Source organism: Pyxicephalus adspersus, chromosome 1, assembly GCF_032062135.1.
Source record: "Pyxicephalus adspersus chromosome 1, UCB_Pads_2.0, whole genome shotgun sequence".
Taxonomy (NCBI): domain Eukaryota; kingdom Metazoa; phylum Chordata; class Amphibia; order Anura; family Pyxicephalidae; genus Pyxicephalus; species Pyxicephalus adspersus.
In genome coordinates, this window is record NC_092858.1 from 33,112,555 (window position 1) to 33,135,269 (window position 22,715).

The 22,715-nt window shown below is 37.2% G+C and overlaps 2 protein-coding genes across 6 annotated transcripts in view; one reads left to right on the forward strand and one right to left on the reverse strand.

Annotated features, from left to right (window-relative positions):
* ZNF740 (zinc finger protein 740) overlaps window positions 1–8,201 on the forward strand; it is a 31,057-nt gene extending 22,856 nt beyond the window's left edge. For all 4 annotated transcript variants that reach the window (XM_072405827.1, XM_072405841.1, XM_072405834.1 and 1 more), the window contains one exon: window positions 686–8,201. In XM_072405827.1, coding sequence (XP_072261928.1) covers window positions 686–772 — 87 coding nt within the window. In that variant the 3' untranslated portion in view covers window positions 773–8,201. The remainder of the gene's footprint in view (window positions 1–685) is intronic.
* A 268-nt stretch (window positions 8,202–8,469) lies between these two features.
* Window positions 8,470–22,715, reverse strand: part of ITGB7 (integrin subunit beta 7) — a 39,190-nt gene continuing 24,944 nt past the window's right edge. For both annotated transcript variants that reach the window (XM_072405805.1, XM_072405797.1), the window contains exons 7-16: window positions 20,138–20,296; window positions 19,177–19,272; window positions 18,840–18,929; window positions 16,908–17,045; window positions 16,267–16,466; window positions 15,107–15,318; window positions 14,526–14,754; window positions 12,669–12,877; window positions 12,066–12,226; window positions 8,470–11,215 (exon numbers count right to left, since the gene is read on the reverse strand). In XM_072405805.1, the coding sequence (XP_072261906.1) occupies window positions 11,150–11,215; window positions 12,066–12,226; window positions 12,669–12,877; window positions 14,526–14,754; window positions 15,107–15,318; window positions 16,267–16,466; window positions 16,908–17,045; window positions 18,840–18,929; window positions 19,177–19,272; window positions 20,138–20,296 (1,560 nt within the window). In that variant the 3' untranslated portion in view covers window positions 8,470–11,149. The remainder of the gene's footprint in view (window positions 11,216–12,065; window positions 12,227–12,668; window positions 12,878–14,525; window positions 14,755–15,106; window positions 15,319–16,266; window positions 16,467–16,907; window positions 17,046–18,839; window positions 18,930–19,176; window positions 19,273–20,137; window positions 20,297–22,715) is intronic.

Consider the following 22,715-nt stretch of genomic DNA (forward strand, 5'->3'; position numbering starts at 1 on the left):
TTGCTTAGTTATATCGGGCACCAGCTTCTTCCAATGCTCAGAGACTCCAACAGCAAGGTTGCTGTCCTCAAGTTCTTGCCCTAACAGCCATTGAGTTGGGGATCTACTTACTCTTGAATCTTTCTTACGAACTATCATACAGAGGTTTGTAATGTAGAAATCCAAAGCAGAGTAACTAAAGTTGGAACTGGAATAAAAATTCAAGAACAAAATATACTTTTTGGTGTAATGACCTTTTAAGGTTAATAATAAATAGATACAGATCTATAATATATTGGTTAAAATAGAATCCATGTTTTTTCCTGTATGCAACCCCCGTGTGGTTTGGTAGATTTTTTTTTTTTTTTTTTTTTTAAAGTTGCTTTTGAAAGTTCGAGAAGAAAGGGGAATTCCTGTTTTGGAATAGTTGTCACCAGAACATAGGTCCTCATTGGAAGCTTTCCCTTTACTCTTGCTTTTTTGATATCATGAAGTTTAGGATTTCCTCCAACTTTTTATTTTTGTAACAAAGGTTGAATCTAACTAACAGGAACCACACAGTAGTAAAACCTAACCAAGGTTTCACCGCCTAAATACAATGTTCTCATTAGACAAAAGTTTGTTCATCAAAAGTTCTAATACTCTTAGATATGTAGTTGTGATTCTTGTCTGAATAATCACCCAATTTTGTTTTTCTTTTTCCAAGGCTTTTTCAAGGACAGACCGGCTCTTGAGACACAAGAGGGTGTGCCAGGGCAATCGTCCAAAGAGTTCTGAGATGGGTCTCATGTAGCTTGCAGTTTAACCTGTCAATTTAGTGTCCAGAAATTTCTGTGTTCACTCAGGACATGTTTACACCAGTATGAAGACCTGATTCCGTATCTATAAGGACAGGTGACTGAGAATCGGGAGAGGGCATTTTATTTAATACAAAATACTTGTTGACAGGAAGTCTAAATGGCTAAATGGAGGAGTGAAAATGAAAACAGAATAAACCACGGAGTGTTTGTCTTTAATCAATTAAGAATTTTTCCACAACCCTGGCTGAACCACACAAACATTGGACATTTCCATCGAAGATGGTGATGTGGTTCACATGTTCATGAAGAGTTCAGAGCTCAACAATTATTTTATCAGTCTCCAACTTGGTAGACTGCTAAAATCACTGGATTGTGAAGGTGGTTTTACATTTAGGTCTGACCACATGAGCTGGATGATTCATGTTTGCTGGTCTGATATTAAACTGTTTAGAATGACCGTGTAATATCTAGGCGTTTTACTCTGCAACTAAAATTCCAAGAAATGTGGGGAATAGTTGGAAATGGTTAAAATGGAGAAAAACTGAAGGTTTTTTTTTTCTTCAATGTTTACATCAGTCCATAAATCACTGTTTTCCATTGTGTTAAAGTAAACAATGCTCTTTAAAGTGATTCTGCCACTTAAAACTAGCAGGTATAACGTTGCTGCAGCATCATGTACCTGCAGCAGATTTCATCACCACCCTTGTACACATACACACCTGAATGCCAGCTCTGGCACGTCTAGGTAATGAGAAGTTGTTTACTTCTGTCTGCTTCCAATACACATTTTTTATTGGTCATTCAGGCATGTTTTGTTGGACCAATAAGAATGTGTAGGGGCTTGTAGAAAGTGGTCAAGATCCAGAAGTACCCATAATTGGCATTTAAAATTGACCCAGCTTTTGGAAATGATGGGGGCATTAAAAGCTGCCACAGGTACCAGGCACAGCAACTTTAGCGTGAAAGAACCAGTTTAAAGTCAGGTCACTACTGTTTACTTGGTCTCTGAACCTTTTGCACTGCAATATTTTTTGCCTACTGGTTCCATCTAAATTCTTTACTGTTATACTCCTCTGTAGCCTTCCACAAAGTCTGATTTGTTAGGCTAAGTACACACATGCAATAATTGTTGTTGGAAAGGATCTTTCGCAATCCTTTCCAACGACAAATGACTGCACTTTGCAGGTGAGGGGGAGAAAAACCGAGCGACACTCCGCTGCGCTCTCTCTCCCCATCGCATGCATTACGATCATTTGTCGTTCGTGTATCTGCCCGGATGGTTGTTTGGACAACGAACACTGTACACATGCAAGATTCTCGTCCAATATCAGCCCTGAGCTGCACTCATTGCACGTGTGTACGTAGCCTTAAAAGTACATTTTATTGCATTTTATCAAATTAGTTAAAGATGCTCACTTCAGATGTATACTCATATATACTCAGATGTATAGAACATCTTTAGTTCCATGTATCTTTTTTAAGAAAAGTTTGGAAATGTTACAGAAGCATTTTGTTGTATAGTTGTTGTATTTAGTATTAGAAGGGTTTAAGGACCAAGAAGAAATTTAAAAAAATGGTTACAGAGATTTTAAACAGTAGATATCATTTAACTGTTACATGTTTTAGTGCACTGTATCGTTAGTTTTTTTTTTTACTTATGTTTTTTGCTAAAATTCCTGTAGCTCTAAAAGGTAAAACTGTAGGCAGTTTTTTTTTTTTTTTGGAAGATTTTTATGTTTACATTACAGGTAGTCCCCGGGTTAAGGACATCCGACATGCGGACGCCTCCTAGATACGAACAGACTTCCCTGCTTGCTATGTGCAGAACGGAGGCTTGAAGGGGGGAGGGGGCGGTTTGCATGACTTCCAGAAGAAATCTTTTACTAAACACAGCTGAGGTTGTTAGTGATTTAAAGGACTAAGCTCTTTCTGCAGCTCCTTCTGCACTATGCAGTTGTTTTTTTTTGCATATCAAAGCACAGCCTGCTCCAGAAGTTAATGAATGTCTAGGCACCATGCTGCTTAATAATATATTGAGACAAACATCTGTCCTAATTGCATTATAAAAAAAAATGTACCTGTTCCTACCTACATACAAATTCAACTTAAGAACAAACCTACAGTCCACTCTCGTCTCGTATATAACCCGGGGACTACCTGTATTATTATGCCATCATAACTTTGTCCTCTTTAATCTGTGGGCAAAAAAAAAATGTCATCATGTATACTGTAACTAATAATAACATGGCAGTTTTTATTTTTCTAAGACCCCATACCATTTTTTTAAATTATCTGTTGATTCTGCCAGTAGACCCTTTTTGATTCCCCTTCACTATAACTAAATAATGGCCATGTTGTTCATTATTTTGTGAAATCCCACTGCAGTGTTGCTGTTAAAAAGGTGGAGGAACACTGATCTAGAGTCAGATCCAATTATGTCATACACAAATCCCTAATAAAAGGAAAAAATACTCTCTCACCTATTGGAATTAAATCCACCTTCATTTGCCTCACATGCTTCTTCCAGACACAGCAGGGTTTCATTTGAAAATGTTGTTAATTGAAAGAGAAGGGGACACGACAAAGTATTGGTCAGACCACATCTGGGATATGCAGTCCAGTTTTGGGCACCAGTTCACAAAAAGGACACTGTGGAATTGGGGAGAGGGCAGAAAAGGGCAACTAAACTAATAAAAGCTCTGGATAAGGAAGGGATTCTTCACTGTAAGGTCTGTGAAAAGTTCTATAGATTGCTTTAAGAAAAAGCTGCATGCTTTTCTAGAAGCACAGAATGTAACTGGCTATTAAGTAAAGATAACAGAGACTGTTGATCGGGGAACATCCAATTGCCTCATTGAATCAGGAAGGAATTTTTTTTCCTCTGTTGGAGCAAATTGCACCAGGGTTTTTTTGCCTTCCTCTGGACCAACTGTCTATAGGGTTTTATATCTGGCATATGTTTATTTCCCTAGTAGTTGAATTTGATGGACGTATGTTTTTTTTCAACCTGATGTACTATGTAAGTTAGGGCCAGTAAATGGTTAACAAGCTACAGGCTTGTGGATCGGCAGTGGTAATGCTGATACAAATGCCACCTACCGTATTTTTTGCCGTATAAGACGCACTTTTTCTTCCCCAAAACTGGGGGGGAAAAGTTAGTGCGTCCTATACGACAAATGTGTTATAAAATAATTAAAATAATTTACTCACCCGATACCTGATCCTGCGTGTGCCTCTTCTCCTCGCTGGCTGCATGCAGCGTGTGTCTCTTCTTCTCTGGCAGCATCTTTCAGAATCTTTTTTTTTCTAGATTTTCCTCCTTTAAAATTGGGTGCGTCTTATATTCCCGAGCGTCTTATACGGCCCTTTTTTTTTTTTTTTTTTTAAATTCCACTGTAGTGCAAGCAGTCATATGGCCTACATGAGGAGCCCAGATTGCCACACTAATATAGGAGGCTGCATGAGTTGGACATCACTGGCAGGATAAGCAGTTAGCTATTACACCTTGCAGGGAGGAAGCAGCAAATTCCTTTTAAACAAGAACCATAGTTCTTCCCAATTCATGCTATAGAGCTTGGGTCGAAGTGCAGGTTGACAGGAGTTCAAATGCACCTTTTAAATGGTTCCAAAATTATCTGAAATTGATGTCAAATGCTATGCACCTTGTGATATCGGGTCTAAAAATGTCTAAACTCCCCTTTAAATGTAAAATTATTGTCTAATTATAACAAACCAGGGTCATAAATTTCCCCTTATCAGATATATCTTGATCTGACAACCAGCATCCCTTCCAGACCCTCTAGTTTACAACACCCATTGTAAAAGATGGAATTTTGTGTCTCCGGGTGTCATAAAACTCAGATAATGCTAGTAGAGCCTCTGATTGAACTCTGAGCTGTATTCTGAAACCCATTTAATAAAAATCTTTTTATTTCCAATATACCGTCCTGTATAAAGTAGTAGTTGGCTGATTGGTGAGCATTTTCAGACCAATAACTAGTCTCCTAGGCGTCAGGAAAGCCTGGAAACCATATTTAGCCTGTTTTGATGAATAAGTCCCATACATGCCTAGTTTTGGTCTGTGAACTACATTTTTTGTGCTGATTAATATTATAGGGGTTGGCAGTTCATAAAACCTGTACTTACGAAATTATAAATAATGGTTAGAACAAGGGCATTTTGGAAGCATCCACAGAGCATCAGAATCTATGTGGAGACAGCCCCCACCCTGCTGTCTTTGGATTCTTATATTACTCCCACATCTGGGGTTGGCATAGAAGGGCCATGTAAGCCTAGCAGAGGGACCTATCACTGATACCATCTTGTTGCGAAGGACAATGGCAACTAAAAAAAGTGTAAGCTAAATGCTCTAAGTAAGAATAGTGTAACTTGCTAACCTGGAAATGCCACTATAAACATTGTGATTTCTGAGACATCCCTGTCAGGAGTGGCAGTGGGTAACGCAGACCGTAATAAAGAAACAGTATCATAACTGTGGTTGTCAAGGGTAATGGTGTGTTCTTCCATCTAATCATATGGTGGCAGTCTACCTGTGATTGTGTTTTGGGCAAAGGTTAACAGAGTGGTTAACCTTGTGCCCGCGGGGCCCTTTTCAGCCTGCTGGTGCGTGGATTGTTGCTGAGCCTGCTGGAAAGTATGCGTAGGGTGTGGGCTTAGAGAGGCCATGCGTCACACATCTGAGTACAAGTTACCCATTGTCACAAGTTTAACACGGCAGTTCTAAGACTGAAACATGGCTTACTAAAGGTGTAGGTGAAAAAGGAAGAACAGAACGATAGAACCAGGACTCTTGGTAGGTCATTACTGTTTTCTCGGAGATACTGGAAGTAGATTGGTGATTGAAATCACCTGTTTCTACTTAAAATATCTATCTGAAATATCAGTTTATAGTGTGATGATCCATTAATATATAAATAATTTGTTTTATATATTAACTTGTTACTTGAGGTGTTTTAATGATGATAAACAATTTGGCATTTTCTAAATAATGGCTGCTAATAAAAATACCTGGTAGATGAAAGATTTTGGTCCTATGGCTGCCAAACAGTATTATGGTTACTGTATTTATTAGCTAAATAATATTTTACCCATTCTATTACTGCATTGAAAAGCTGCTGAGTAATTTTTGCTTCACGTAGAGGCAGATAATACCACACATTCTTTTGGCAAATATATAACACAGCTTAAATTTGAAGTGGGCTGTGTTCCCATTAACTTGTAGTTGTTATGTATGCCAGTTTTTTAAATCTTTAATTAGAAAACACTTATACCCAAAGAACATTTCCCTCACTTTCTGTCCTGTGACTCTCTAGAGTGCCTTCACCTTTTTATTCTTATATACAATTCGTTTGGGAACCAGTGACACTGTTGTCAGTCCCTATTGTTTTCCCCCATTGTATTTTCTCCAGAAAGCAAGTACATGTCAAACCAGTGCCATGGGGGTGACTACTAGAGCAGGGGTCGGCAAACTCCGGCCTTTAGGCCAGATATGGCCTAGCCGGTAGTTTGTTCTGGCCGATCTGGCCTAATGCTGGCAACCCGCGGCGGAGCCGGAACAAACTTCTGAAACCTCTGTCTGGTGGCTTCTTTTCCTATTAACCGTGGCCAGCATTAACACGTCCGCCGCTGGGGTAAATAGGGAACATTCCCTCTCCTCCGTAATGCTTTCCACGGCGTTTCTGGTGGGGACGGAGCCATTAGGATGGGACTTGAGGGAGAGAGTCCAGGCTAGTGTGCTCCTGCCTACCCCTGAAATGGCTTAGTGGCCAAAAAAGTTTGCTGATCTCTGTACTAGAGAAGGGTCATCAACGGGGAGATCATTTCAATATACCCAGGGAAACGTGAAAGATATTTTTCAAACTGTCTCAAAAAAATTTGGATAAAAATTAAATTTTTAATTGAAACTAAGTCTAACTTTCAGACCTTTTAGTGCTTTTGAATGGTATAGTTTCGGATTATTGTAGCCTGCCCAATACTCTGATTGGATTATGGTAATACTAGTGCAAATCATCTTTATATAAATTTGTATTCATGGAGACTGATGATTTTTTTTTTAATGATGTTAAGTCAGATGGAATTTGTTTCATAGTGGTTACATATATCACACCATTAAGGTCCTGAAGCTTCTGTAGTCTTATTTCTTTTTAGCTGTTGAGGCAACTTTGATATTGGGGGATTTAATTTGTAAATTTCTCCCTCTGCCAAAAAAAAGTAAAAGAAATAAAATGGCTCTCTGACAAGGTGCATTTGATGAATGAGAGGAAATGTTAGTGGTGGTATATAGTACATTTGTAGAAACAATCCAGAAAATCTGGGGTCGCCATTAATGTCTGTGATGCGGTGTTCTATTACTGCCAGGTAATGCAGGAATGTGAATATTTTTTTTTCCTGCAAACAAGTATACTGAAATATAGAAAAAAATGCATTGTAGAAATAGACTTTATTTTGTTGTAGATGAAGGTAATTTTTTTAAATTGTTAAAAATAAAATCTGACTACTTTGACTTAAGTGTACCTGTTATTTATAATATACATCTTTGTAGAGAATCCAGCCTATCAATGAGTTGCTAAGTCTTAGTAAAGCAAGAGCTATCCCTCATAATGGCTGCCTCTACCTTCCTAAGTAACAGGTACACCTAATGGTCTTTGTATCTGTAAGTTGTTATTTCTTTACAGTATTGTGTGTTGTAAATTGATCCAGTTTTTTATCCATTTAAAATATGTAATAAATATGTATGATATTTTGTAAAAAAAAAAAAAAAAAAAAACAATAAAAATTGCTATGGCATGTAACAGTAAAATGTTCTTGCTTTATTTTGGACAGAGATTACATTGACTGTGAGATTTATTTTATCAACATGTCTAATTTGCGCTCCACTCGGTATCGATCTAAATGGAAGGTGGTTGTGTCACTTTTTCTGGTATCCGTAAGGTTCTGCACTGCATGATAATTAAAGTTAACTGAAATCTGCCAGCAGTTTGTTGAAGGTGAAACATTCCAATCTGTGTTTAGTATTCTCAAATTTAGGCTGAAGATTGCTTTAAGTCACTTAGGACAGCACATAGGCAGCAATTGTGAACTTCTGAAAAAGAATTTGTTCATTTTTTTTTAAAGATTTGTTGTACATCTCCACCATTAAGACAACATCTATATATGTATATTTGGAGCTAATTAAAAAAAACTTGACCTAGGCATGGCTCTGCTTTTGTAGCCAGTGGTTTAGCCCAAGGCTTTAATAGACTTATTTCTAAAACGTATTCTCTTTTGACAATTTATTGCATTACATTTAGGTGGATTCTTGATTTGTAGATCAGTAACACTGTGTAGTTTGTTCTTTATTTTTTTTACATTTCTGCCAGTGTTTTTGGAATGTTTTAATAAAGTCGTGTTTTTTATGCAGGAGTTCTTTGTATTTTTTGTTTCGTGTATTATACAATAGTTACACAAATGTTTACATTTTTAAGTATAACATTTTAAAGAAAAGTATATGATGTGGAAATGATGTGGACAGAAATATTAATGGGAAATTCCTTAAAATTCATAGGAAGCAAGGTGCAGACTTGGTCCACCTGGCATCAGTTGAAACTAACAACTTTTTATGTGCCAGGCTATTTATTTGTCTATTTATTTTAGATGTCTATTTATTTTAAATCTACAAACCACGCACAGATTACACACACAGCATTCGTTTATTACTCTTTTTCCCTGGTCTTTATGCCTTTGTATGTAGTTTCTCTGATATTGAAAAAAAATACAAAAAGATAGACCTACCATGCTTTTTGAGCAAACCCAGAATACTTTGAAAAATGAGACTTGAATGCACTCACTAATATATTTCAATGTCATAAAGATTTTATATATAGAAATAAAAAACACATTTAAGAAATTTTTACTAGAAAACATTAAGCTGAATTTTTACACTTTACATCCACAAACCGTGCATTAATACATGTTTGTTTATATATTAACATTTATTGTGGTAAGACAGCATACTGCTATGGCATTAACAACTGATATGACGTATTAAAATCTGAATGTGACTTATGCTTATTCTTGTGTGCTGCTTTCTACTGTACAGTTCATTGGGATGCAATTTAAAGGAATGTACTACACACACTGCTCAGGGAGCAGGTGTGTTGCATTAATTGCACATGTATTACTGCAAGGTACAAGTATAAATTGGCCCTTAAAGTTTTTCAGTGAACTAGTAAAAATAAGGTGGTAGGAGTCATCTTTCCAGCATGCAAGCAATACAGAGGTGCAATGCAGCTTTCCAGTTCCAGAAAAGGTGCAATGCAGCTTTCCAGTTCCACCAATATAAAGAAACATGTTTTTTTTCCAATCAATGTTAGCGACAATCTTGTAAGACTTATTTACAAAACAAATAATTAAAAAACTTAATTTGGCAATCAAGAGTGACAAAAGATTTGTGGCACCCATATATGCCCCCCCCCCTAAAATATCGAAGCGCTTTCAGTTTTTGGGTAAAGTAAAGCCTGAATGTGTAAGGTACTATTACCTTTATCTGCCCTACCTTGCAACCCAGATAGAACTGTGTTTATTTCTAGTTAGACTGACAAAGTTAGAAACGAGCAGTGTGACTGGTGTATCCTCTATTACACAATTGTAAACAATCAACATTTATATACTATGAACAACCAAACATTGGATTGACTGACAGGTGACGCAAATAACATTGATTATCTCATTACAACGGCAACGGTCAGGGGGTGCCAAATCGTGTCAAGTGAAAAATCAATTTTTTTAAAGTTGTGTTGGAAGCAAAAAAAAAAATGGGGAAACTAGGAATCTGATTGATTTTCCAAGGGCCATTTTGTGATTGCATAGATTATTAGGTCAGAGTTTCCACAAAATTGAATGTTTTGGGGGAGGTTCCCGGTATGCAGTGGTCAGTAGTCACCAAAAATAGTCCAGGATAGGACAAGTGAACACCTTCAGAAGTCTAGTGCAGTCTATGCAATGAACCCAGTGGGTCAAAAATTTGGAGCCATAAAAAATAGTTACTGTTGGTTACAGCATGACATCCAAAAATCTTATTTAGAACCAAAATTGTTACTGTGGGTTACAGTATTAATATTTATTGTAGAGACCCCATTATTCACTGTAGAAAGATCTTTTTCATGTAAATATTATAAAAATTGATCAGCACTGTAAGTAGGGGTACTAGGTGAGGTTTTTATTTATGGTACAATATCCTGGGGAATGGCTGAGTCGTTTTTTTAAAGAAAATTCAACTTTAGTATTGATTTGTTTGACCTGTAAATATGAAATAATATTTAAAACTTACTATTCAAAGCCTAATCCCAGCATCTGTTTTATAAAACTTCACTGATCATTGTGTCAGGAAAATTCTCACAACTTTGCTTTTTAAAGTCTTTTACTGCCTTATATTATGATTTTTAATGTTAGATTTATATTGCATTGAATCAAATATTTTTTGGTTAGTGAAAATGTGATTCCTGATCTACTTATCCAGTGCTTTATGTTGCCACAGCCAAGTAATGGCAATTACCTTCAGCAAAATGGCCCTCATGCAGATTTGCAGTTGGAAAAAACAGGGGCCATGTGTGTCTGTAGGATTGCAGATTGCACTGTATAATGTTGTCAAACTCTAGTGCCTACTGGACAGTGCTTTAATTGTTAAATATACTACACAAGTGCTATAACATAAAAGTAGAAGTATGCCTGTAATCATGGATCTGTTTCATAAACACTAATCTTGTTACTTCAACTCTCAGCCGCTTCTCTAAAAAAAACTTAGGGGAAGTCCTCCGCTCTGCAACCAAACACAGTAATGATTTTACTTGTGGATTAGAATGGTTTCCCAGAAAGCAATAAAGGAGTGGTGAGCTTAATGTAAAAAGCCTTAATCTGCTTTTCAGACGAGGTATGGGGCACACACTATATAAAGCATTCCTATATATATATAAAAATAAGCAAATAATAATATACTACAATCATTTGTAAACATTTACATTGAATATTAATACTTTAAAGTATGTTCACTATTTGAGGAAAAACTAAACCCTTTTATGCAGAAAAATGTGCCTGCCCTTCATGCTATCAATAGAGACAACACAGATAAGATCATTTTCATACAAAAAATTTAGATTTCTTTGTCATTAGGTCAGAGCTGCAGAAGGAATTGGTCTTTTAAAAATACAAAAACAAAATACACAAAAGTATAGGTGCTTGGATAATTTACCCATACAAACCAAAATGTCCAACTAGATTTTGCTCGGCTTTAATTTTTGGCTAAAAAATCTAAACCGCTGTGTAGCTGCTTTTAACAATTTTTGTGTTTAGCTGTCTCCATGTATAATCCTTAATTAATCTTGGTGGAAATTTGGGTTTACCACGGTGGTGGTAGCACTTTTGAAGAGAGGGTTTTGTGCCTGGAAAAATAAGCAACAAGCAGGATAAATAAATTGGCCTGTAAAAAATGGAATATAACGTGTTTTTATTATAATATGGAATATAACGTGTTTTTATTATAATATGGAATATAACATGTTTTCTAGATAATACCAGTCATGGCTAAGGTAAGTGTGATTTCTCTAAACAGCCCTTAAGCAAGCAGGATTTGAAATTATTATAATTATTTATAATTATTATGAAATAAAAACATAACACGTGGTACAGAATTTAGTAGAGCATATATCTGAATTTTTATGTATAGTGAAGTGTATATTTTCCCTAAAGACTGAAAGTAACTACCAAATTATTTGCTGCAGCTTTAATTTTAACTTTTATTTAAACCTTAATCCTTTTCCTAAAGGGTATTGACAGTTACATTAGTTAATTCTCTCTTTTATATATATATTTTTATTTATTTTTATTTTTTTTTCCATTTGCCTCCATTTAAATGGTCAGCTGGAACAAAGTGCAATAAAAATGTAAAACAGGAAATACACCACAGTAAACTAGACACACACCCCAAATATATTGTATTGTTAGCATCTTTTTGGAGAAACAATCAAATAAACCAGTAAGTGCTTAGGTTTGTTTGTCTTTTACTGGTATTCTCTCACTACCCAGCTCACTGCTGGCAAGCTTCCTTTGATGTGGCATAAAAAACTTAGCAGATCACCTAAGCTGATCTCTGTCCTAAAAGCGAAACCTTTCTCGACCCTTCTGAATAAAAATGGTCTGGTTGACAGCTATAGATTTTCTTTATTGGTAGACTGGGAGCAAAACAATGTTTTTATAAAATCATTTGCAATAATACCTAGTATAATTTCTAACCTCATTCCATTGCTCAGTACTTCGTGCTTTTAGGAACCGATTGTATTCTTGACGGTCAATCATCTCCACAATGACCCGATACAGAATAATTAGGAGGAGGCCAAAGAAGGCAATACCCAAAACTAACCCCAGTATCAGAACTTTTGTCTGGTCTTTAATCTCTGTAATGAAACAAAAATGGTTTTCCTTTTACTGCCAAAACATGAATTAATAGCTGCATCACCTCTGCAATTATTTGTTACATTTATTCAGAAGATCATAGTTACACTCCTGAATATTATACCCCTATGTCAGAATTATAAGAAACCCAGTGCCCCTCCTCCAGTAGAAGAGAATTATCTACTTAATGGCAAAGATGTGTTTTAGCCCCCAAATCTCATTTCATAAAAGTTTCATCAAAGTTACAATTATTGCTATGGTAAAGCTACACAAATCCCCACTTATAAAAGTGCCTAAAAGTACGCAATTGTGTGTATAGCTTTCTGAATTTAATGTCCAGACAAATACATAGTGCCCCCTTCCATTGGAAAACATGCAGTCACTACTACTAATATTATTTTGGCTTCCGGAATTAGAATTAGATTTAGATTTATTTTAAATCACCTTGTCTTTTCTTTACGTAGATATATACAGGTCCACCATCACCATTATCAGTCACAAAGAATGTAATGTCTTTCTCAGAACACCAGTCCTTAATTTCCTTTGTTGAAAACTCAGAATCCTTAACAATGTTAACAACAACTTGGGTGCAGGAGAAGGTGCAGTTATCTTTTAATGGTCCAGTATTAAATGCCTTGCACTCTGCGCAGTCTCTGCAAGAGGAAAATCATCTTTATTTAAGTATCTGTGATTTCGACTTTTATTATTATTATTATTATTAATAAACAGGATTTATATAGCGCCAACATATTACGCAGCGCTGTACATTAAATAGGGACTTCTCACATTCAGTAAAAGATCTTCAAGGTACAAGAAAATGAACTGCTCATTTGTTGGTTAGTCATTCATAAGCTGCAGTAAAGGGGCAACAAAATCCGTGTAAAGCATGTGTAACCTACACAGGTAATGAATTGCTCCTTTATAACAATGCAAACAAAGCTTTACACAAGCAATAAACGTATAATTTATGATGCTGGAAATGATCTTGCAATATTGTTTCCATCAACCCTAGAATGAATAAGCACTCTACACATGGCACTGTATAGTCTAAGGGAGAAGAAAGGGGGGAAGACAAGCAGAAGGCACCCAGCTGAGTCCTCTCCTACACATAAGGACAGTGGTCAGCCCTGGTCCGTCATTTAGTGATCAGCCACATGGGATTGCTAAAATGACATTAGGAAACCTCTGTGCACATGGTAAATTTTTGGCCAGGATGATCACGATTATGTAACCAAGAACCATTTGACTTATCATCTGATAAAAAAAAACACAGCTCACAGGGTTTCTTGCTTCATCATCTGTTTCAATGTCTAGGGAAAAATACAACTTGGACTAAGCAGGTTAGAAGACTCCACTCTTGGTATTGATATGGTATTGATTCTTTTTTCCGATTTGCAAACAATTATCTAAGAGTATCGACCAATGGCTCTACAGATTGAGAGAATAGAACACAATTATCATGTAATAGTAATTCACTGGCCGTGATTGCAGTGCCCCAAATGATTTTAGTAACTTGAACAACGTTACTTATAGACAGCCAAGCAACCAGAATTTTTAGATAAAAATCTGCAGTGCCAGCACAAATATTTAATTTATTACAAGCTTGTTTCCATATTAAATTCAGAATCGGGCTTCCAAAACTTGCAATAAAATCTACATTCATGCTGATAAACTGTGTGACATGGAAGGAGCTTTACAATGAATTACCCGTGATTCTTCTTTATTTTGGTATTTTCTAAAATATCTATAAGACCAACGAAACAATCAATGTGACCGTATGGAAAAGTAGAATTCTTAACTACACGCAGTCCAATATTAGCTCTATCTGGTGTCAGTCACTGCATGGACATCAAATGAAATGTATGTATCATTCTGTAGTTATCACCAGATGACATTACAATAGGTTAATATTGTCTGGGTGCCACCGTTGTACTTTGTGTTAGATGTTAAATATAGGATATCAGTCATGTCTGATTGTCCATGTTGGATTATATTCGCTATTGTTGCCCTCTCCAAGTAAAATGTTAGCACTGGTAATGCTTTTACACTTTTTTGCAAAATCCTGCAAGAAAATAATTTTAGTGATCACATTTTATCTTCACTGCTGGCTTCCTTTTGGTGTTTATATAGATAGTTTGAGCTTTTAACAGGAGAGGTTTTCATCTGGTGGATTAACAATTTAGCAGCAAGTATTCTTTGTGTTATTAAATTACCTTCCATAATGTTTTGTGTCAAACAATCTCCTTTAATTACTGAGAACAAATGTATCCCCACATCAATCATAATAATAATTATTCTTACCTGTGTATTTGGCATGGGCTCTTACACTGAAAACATTCACTACATTTGTCGCTGGATTGATATCCTTTTTCACAGACACATTTATTACATTTACAAGTTCCATGACCACTGCATATCTTTCCATCTGAAGTCTCACATTCACTGGTGTAATTGCTGCATTCACATGCGTTGCCTGTAAAATTAGAGTTACACCTGCAGGTGCCACAGTCGCAGACCCCTCTGGACAGACCTGAACAAGGAAGCAGAAATAATCATTAGTTTGGATTTAGGTATCCACACATCTGCCATTAGATCAGAGTGAAAATGTTTTATTGTGTAATATATACAGTGTAATCCACAGCTCTATATCTGCTGCACTGCAACACCATTATATTAAATTTGAACCTGATGTATTTTTTTGTTAAATTATTATTAATAATAATAATAATAAACAGTATTTATTTAGCGCCTACATATAATATTGAATATATATATGTATATATTTATTTATTTATTTTTAATGTATATATGTACATTACATAGGATTACAAATTATCATCAACTAATGTTTTTGAAAAATCTGTATCTGGATTTTAAAATACCTCCACAAAGCTGGCCATCATGTCTTTCACAACTGGTATCATCACATTCGCAAAATGTTCCCCGAAAATGTTTGTTACATGTGCACTGTCCACAGTCACACCTTCCACGTCCATTACAAGGGAGCAGAGAGCCGTCCATAATGCAGTCCTTGTCAGACTCATACTTGTTTTTTGGACACTCACAGTGCTTTCCTCTATACCCATCCACACAGCTAAAAAAAAGAATATTGCATTAGTAATGGAATTGTTGAATATTTGTATGTGCTTCATATCTGATACAATTTGACTTACATAACCCATATGGCATTGAACAAATCATTAGTAAAATATTTAATAATTGTACAAAGGGTGTGATGTTTGCAAAGCAAGAGTCACTAGCTTTAGGACATTGGAGTAACTTTTTGAAAAGGAAGCAGTAATTCCAATGTGTTTGCAGGTGAGGTGAGTAGGCAAATAAGGAGTTAGCTTAGGTTTGTGAAGCTCCTGTGCCTTGCCTTATCCAATGACCTACTAATGACTTCCTCACTCATAACCTCATCACACGCACAGCTCCAAGACTTTTCTAGAGCTGCCCCAACTCTCTGGAATGGTCTTCCTCGCCCTATTTGGCTTGCTCCTATTTTCTGCTCATTAAAAAAGTACTCAAGACCCATCGTTTTAAACTTTTCTTAGATTGTAAGCTCTGTGTCTGTCATTTGCATCTTCTATATAATGTACAGCGCTGCGTAATATGTTGGCGCTATATAAATCCTGTTCATTATTATTAATAATAATACGGTTTGATATTAGGTAACAGGTAGAAAGAGATGAATATTTGAGTATTCAATCTATCAGTGCTAACTCCTGACCCCCAAAGCTAATATACTTTATATTGATCTGTGCAGCAACTCACAACCCCTGGCTTGTCACATTTCCTTGGAAATTCCAGTTTTCCTTCAATGGGTGCCATATGTAAACGACCAGATTTCCGAAGTGGCCCTCTGAGTCTTGTTTTCTAAAACTCCCACTAGGTCTACTATTTTTTTATGGGTAAACTAATTCCTTTTGTTATTGGTTAAGCTTGGGAACAAACTTGTTTCTGATTTTTAATGCATAATATCAGTGTGTGTGTGTGTCCATGATGATACAATAATGAGGGTGAAATTAGCATTCCTAATTACCTGCAAACTCCACAGCTATAATTTCCAAGTCCCTGACTGCAGTGATTGGAGAAGATTTCTTCATCATTACAGTTGCAATCACATATTGGTTCAACGTCCACACTGAGATCCTCACTGAATCCTAGTATCCTCAGACTGAAGCTCTGTTTTCCATGCTGACATGTCTTCTCGTCTATCCACACAGTCACATCAAAATCTACCTGCAGGGAAATAAACATTGTCATGTCCTATAGAATGGATCTTGATATATTATGCTTCTATAGGAAAAGGTTAGTCTACAAAAAGTCAATAATGCAGCAGATTTAAGCCAGATGTACCAATAACCCCCATGGGGATTCCATGCTGAGAACTCTGTCAGCTGCAACCACCCACCTCCCTTTGGATAGGGGTTCTCACTCCACCAGCTTCATTGGTAATGCACCCATAAGTGAAAACATCAGTTTTTGTAGACATTTTACATATTTAAACATCAATTCCTTCTTGCTATCACATGCTATTACCAGCCTGATGGATAGTGTTCAAATTTCATCCTTCTTTATACATCAAATATATCTGAGTCTGAGTGTTTTTCTTTTACCACAATCCCCATACAGTGGATGACATCATTTACGTTATCATTGTTCTATAATAAAATCACTTACCATTTGATTAATTTTAACATCGGAGCACTGCCCTCTTGGCTGCCCCATACTAACAAAGTCAGGACAGTGAGAATCATAAGAGATGTGGATTCCTTTTGGTAAATTGACATGTTCCAGGTTTACTGTGGAGGATAAATTCTGGAAAAGAAGAGGTAAAGGAAAAAAAACACAGTAAGGAATTAAACATCTACCAATAGAAATCTGCTGGTATTCTAATAAACTATTTTAGGATACTGAAAAGACTGAATGATATCTACAAGTTCCCCTTGACTGGAATAAACTGCTCTAGAAAAGGACTTAGGAAATGCATGTCTGTACGCCATGATAGGAATGATAGACCTCATGAACATTGCTCAAGTATTCATCCATCTATGTCCTTGAGTGGTGTTTTACATCATGCTCTGCAGAACCAACTACTCCAACCTTTCCCACAAACAGCACATCCCAAATGGATGCTAGAACTTATAATACTGGAGCTGGACCCTATGTCCTCATACGAACCAACTGCATATTTTGAATTATTTGAAGGTGTAGTAAATACCAGGGAGATCATTCATTCAAATTATTTAAGGTGTGTAGCACACTACAAGGGGGTGCTGAGAAGTTTTTGGCTTTGCACCCTTCCAGATAAAATAGAAAAATGAGTGTGGGGGCATATAACAGCCTAATATCTTAGTATGTAACTGCAAATATCAGGTCTTTGCGATTCTTAAAACTGTTTTTTCTTTTAGTGAGAAGCTGTGATGGCAGAGGCACAAGCAAGTTTCATGTCGTTGGAGTTACAGGCCGTCATGAAGTCAGCAAGGGACATTCACACTGAGATGTCACAAACACTGGGGGAGAGGTGTCCTTCCTACAGCCCTTTCAAAACCTGGATATCTCGTTTCAAGACTGGGCATTTCACCATTGAAGATAAGCCCCACAGTGGACGCCCCCCAACCTCAACTGACCTGGCACCTGCGATGCTGTCCATGAGCTGATTATTAAGGACCGACGAATATCCACAAAAAAGATTGCCCAGATACTTGAAATCTCACAGGAGTGTGTTGGGTTTGTTATCACCACTATCCTAGATATGTGCAAGCTTTCAGTGAAGTGAGTGCCGAAATGTTTGAACAGTGATCAGGAGAAGGAACAAGCTGAAGCATTCAAAGCCGTTTTGGTCCATTTTGGATTTGCACAAGGCTTTTTGGCTAGGTTAGTTACTGAGGATGAAACCTGGCTCCACATCTATGATCCTGAAACTAAGTAACAGTCAAAGGGATGGCGCCACAGCAGGTCCTCGCAGCCGAAGAAGTTCCGAACCCAGAAAGCGGCCAAAAAAGTAATGGCGTCGGTTTTCTGGGACACAGACAGTAGTCTGTTGGTGGACTACCTACCTCAGGGCTCTAGCATCACCGGACAGTATTATGCTAACCTCCTGGACCAGCTGAAGGAGGCAATTAAGACAAAACATTGTGGAAAGTTGACCAAAGGGATCCTTTTTTTGCAGGACAATGCACCTGCACACAAGTCCAACGCTATGGCTGCCAAATTGAACACCCTGGGTTTACAATTGGTTCACCATCCCCCCTACTCACCTGACCTGGGCCCTTCAGACTATTATCTGTTCCCGAATTGGAAGAAACACATGAAGGGGCAATGTTTTGAGGACATTTCTGACGTCAAAGAATCTGCTGAGAGCTGGTTTGTGGCTCAAGGACTTTTATTTGAACGGTCTAGAAAAGCTGCAACTACACTGAACCAAGTGCATCAGTCTCAGGGGGAATATGTTGAATAAATGTGTTATTTCATAACTCTGGCTCTCTTCTTTCTGGGCAAAGCCAGGAACTTCTCAGTACCCCCTCATATTTCTCCTTTTAAATCCACATATAAATTACTACAAATAAACAGTTACTGTATGCCGTGTTATGTCTGGAATGAACGACTTACATTGTAGGCTTGAGATATAAGATTAACCACATTGCTGGAATCCTCTGACAGTTCCCCTACTGCAGATTTAGGAATCAAATCACTCAGCTCCTGTAAAGGTGAAATAAATAATGTGAAACACTTGAGTGATGGTGATCACATTGTCTTACTATTCCCATAATGGTAAAGTGATCTTATTCTCTTTGTATATTTCTCTTTGGGATTCTTCACACATCATAACACAACTCTTTCTTTGGAAACCTCCACCACCATCTCCACCACTTGGCTATCAAAAGACTTGTAAAAGCTCACTGTATTAGTAAAAGATATATATATATATATATATATATATATTCACCTGGTAGGTTGAGAGAACAGTGCTTGTAACTGCAAATATAGGCTGAATGTTAGCAGCTGATAGAATCTGGGAAAGATGTCCCACAGATGGATAATCCTGAAAAAAAAAATTTTTTTACATTATATTGGAAAAAGAGTACTGACTTATGTGGCACTATTGACTCACTTACCACTTGAACACATTCTCTTAATCATCTCAGTTGGATATTGGTTTCAAGCAGACCTTCATTTGATACTGATTAGCAAACTCAATGCTACAATAAAGCAATCTTTTTATTTGCCACAACCAAACTGCCACCATTGATAAAGGAAGGTATTAACTTGAACCAATTTGCTTGGGAAAAAGAGCCCCAAATATCGGTGTCCTAGAAGTGGACATCAAGTGGAAATCTTGACCTGCCTCAGAAAAGCAAACGTTGGTATGTCCACATCAACGTGGACATACAGGCTATCTCCTATACCCAATTTTCTAAGAAACTAATAGCTGGACATCAAAAACAGTTCAAGAAACTGATGTAAGGTATTTTCCAACATCTCACTGTGCCTGCATTTCAGGTGAAGGTCTAAAGCATGCAGTTGTTTGCAGAGGAAAGGTTTAAATTTAGTAAATAGAAAGTAGTGGCACAAAAGCTACAAAAAAAAAACAACAGATAAAAACTCCTACATCAAATGTCTGCTCTGGAGGATCTGAAGCTGAGCTCTGTATGATCGTATGCTACCTAGTAGAGCAGGGTAATAAAATACAGAGGAGGATTAGTAAAATGGACTGTCATAAAACTGCATTTGGGCCATACTGGGTTTGTTGTGTATATGGAGTCCTAGAGATAAAATTCACCCTTTGCCTTATAAAGGAACTTTGCAATTACACAAATGTCTGATCACACTACCATTGTGAATATGCTGGGGAACACCACTGTATGAAGTATAAGATTTGAGGTGCTAATGCCTACAATTGTACTCACATACATATTGCTTTGGTAATATTCTCCATTTTCATTTAGGTGACAGTGGCCATCTGTTGGTATGTAAATGCCAGCCAATTTTCCATCTCCGGCCATGTGAAAGATATCATCTGAGGCATACACCAAAAGCCGTGTTACATTCCTCCAACCAATGTGGTCCTGTGATACAGCAATAGGGAATGGAGTATATTGTCATGTAAGCTATCACATATTAATTGTAATCAAGTCAGTTACATAGATTTCTTCTACTAGAACTTGCAGCACTGAAATTTATGACCATAAATACTAAATACTACAACTTTCCTAAACCCTGTATTTCACACAAACACAAACATCATACAAACACATTCACCTTCTATGAAGTTAAAGGCAAAACTGAAAAAAATTAAATCAGAGGTCACAAGAGATAGCACATTGATCAATATTTACAGTTATTATTAGCCTCTGAAAACATTCTAAGCAACCCTACTACCTACTAATTAGTATGGTTCTACCTTTATATAAATGAAACTATGAAAGATAAGGATGTCCTCATTAGGCCCCACAAGCTTTAACACAATGTTTTATAGGTGCATGATTTGGTAGCCCAGTCAACTTGAATGGATGGACATGGCTCTGTGGCACAGAAACACAATACCTTTTCTTAGCTCTGTAGCTTAGATGGCATATGTGTTGCCATGCCCTGCATTTCAAGTGGGTTTCCTACTACTGATATTTTATGTAGAGATATCTGCATATAGAGATATCTACTTTTCTCCCTAGACTTAACCACAAACAGTTCCCATTGTAACCAGCTATGTTTTGGAAATCAGTGGTCAGCACCTGAAGGGCATTTGGTTTATTTCTGCATTTCTGTACTACCATTTACTATCTATGTATGTAAATGTAAGAAGTAAAAAAAAAGTTAAGGGTTAAACCAAGGCAGACAGCATGTGAAGCAGACAGAATGACATTGTCATTTACTGCCAGTAAGAAGTCAGGAAGTGGTTTGGAAACGTAAGAAGAGAAGTTAACTATCTCAGTTTTGTTTAGGTGACATTTTAGGTACCTTTGACAAATTTATTAGGATGTTGAAATGATAGTTAAAATATCTACAACTTCAAGGGCGGGAAAGATCAAGCTAAGTGAGTTTGCATGCCTGTAGGCTTTGCTCAAAGTCCCGGATGTGCCAAAACTTTTGTCCTCATTTAAACATTCTTACCTAATACTGTTATGTGACTGAGGATTGGGAGACTGCACTCCACTATTGAACTTTTAGGTGATACAAAAAATTCCTTTATCAGTTCAGTGGTGTCCTGGAATAGGTAAATATGCCATATCACCTGGAAAAGATGATTTATTACCTAGACATACAGAGTCACGGTGCCACTAGATCAGGGGTGGGCACATTTTTAATGTCAGGGGCCACAATCTGAAAAAAATTTCAGGCTTAGATCTGGGGACGTGTTCCACCACTCTGGCTGCTGCGCCCCCCCGGTGGGGTCCTTCTCCCGACCCTGCTTGCAGTGGCACCTGCCAGAGCCGCAAAACACCCAAAGGGCCAGAGAAACATCCCCATTGGGCCAAATGCGGGCCATAGTTTGCCCATGTCTGCACTAGATGGTACCTGAGCAAGCCCCAGATAAAGGTTCCAGTAATGAAAGCTGATATGGGATGGACGGATGTAAAACTTGATGTAAAAGTTAGGTACACAAGTATTTAGAGATAGTTCAGTTAGGTAGAGTGTTTCTCAGCCAAGTTTTTGTGGAAACCCAGGGTTCCTCCAGAAGTTGCTGGGGGTTCCCTAAACAATAAGTAATTTCCCAATGGCCAGCAATGCAAAAGGCATTCCTCCCACTAACCCCCTTGCTAATCTACCGTGAGCTGTGTATAATTTTATTTTTGTCAGGGATTCCCCAAAAACTGAAAGTTATCTCAGGGGTTTCCCCATATTAAAAAGGTGAGAAAGATTGCGTAAGGATAATAAAGTGAAATGATTTGTTAAAGCTCTCCAAGGCTGTACAGAATACACTTTCATCAGTGAAGCTGGGTGATCCAGCAAATGACTTTAAAGAAATCCATGCCAGGTTTGCTGGATCTCCCAGTTTCACTGATGAAAGTGTATTCTCTCCAGCTTTGGAGAGCTTTATAAATCAGGGCCACAGAGTCCCTACAATTCAGAATTACCAGTAAGATGAATCTCACAATAACTAGACAGGCAGTGAATTCCTAGATAATGACTGCAACACTGCAGAAAACAACAATCAAGGTGCATGAAGATAAATCATCCACAAGATGGCACAAAATCTACTTTGGGGTTTAGATTGGGCTATGCTAAATTGGCTGATTTGTAAACAGATTGAGTTTATTTATCAGAGAAATTCTTCTGTGCATAATATAGGTGTTGGGAATTCATTATTATATGTTATCGCCCTACATTTAGGGCAGCACTGGTCATCTAGTCTACAGTTGTTATTCAGTCTACAGAAGTCCTTATAGAAAAGAAATATGGGGTTTGGACAAAAGTTTCGGCTAAACAGCCACCTGACAAAATCTTCTATGCTAAGGCCCTTGTGTGTTTATTTAATCCCAGGAAGAT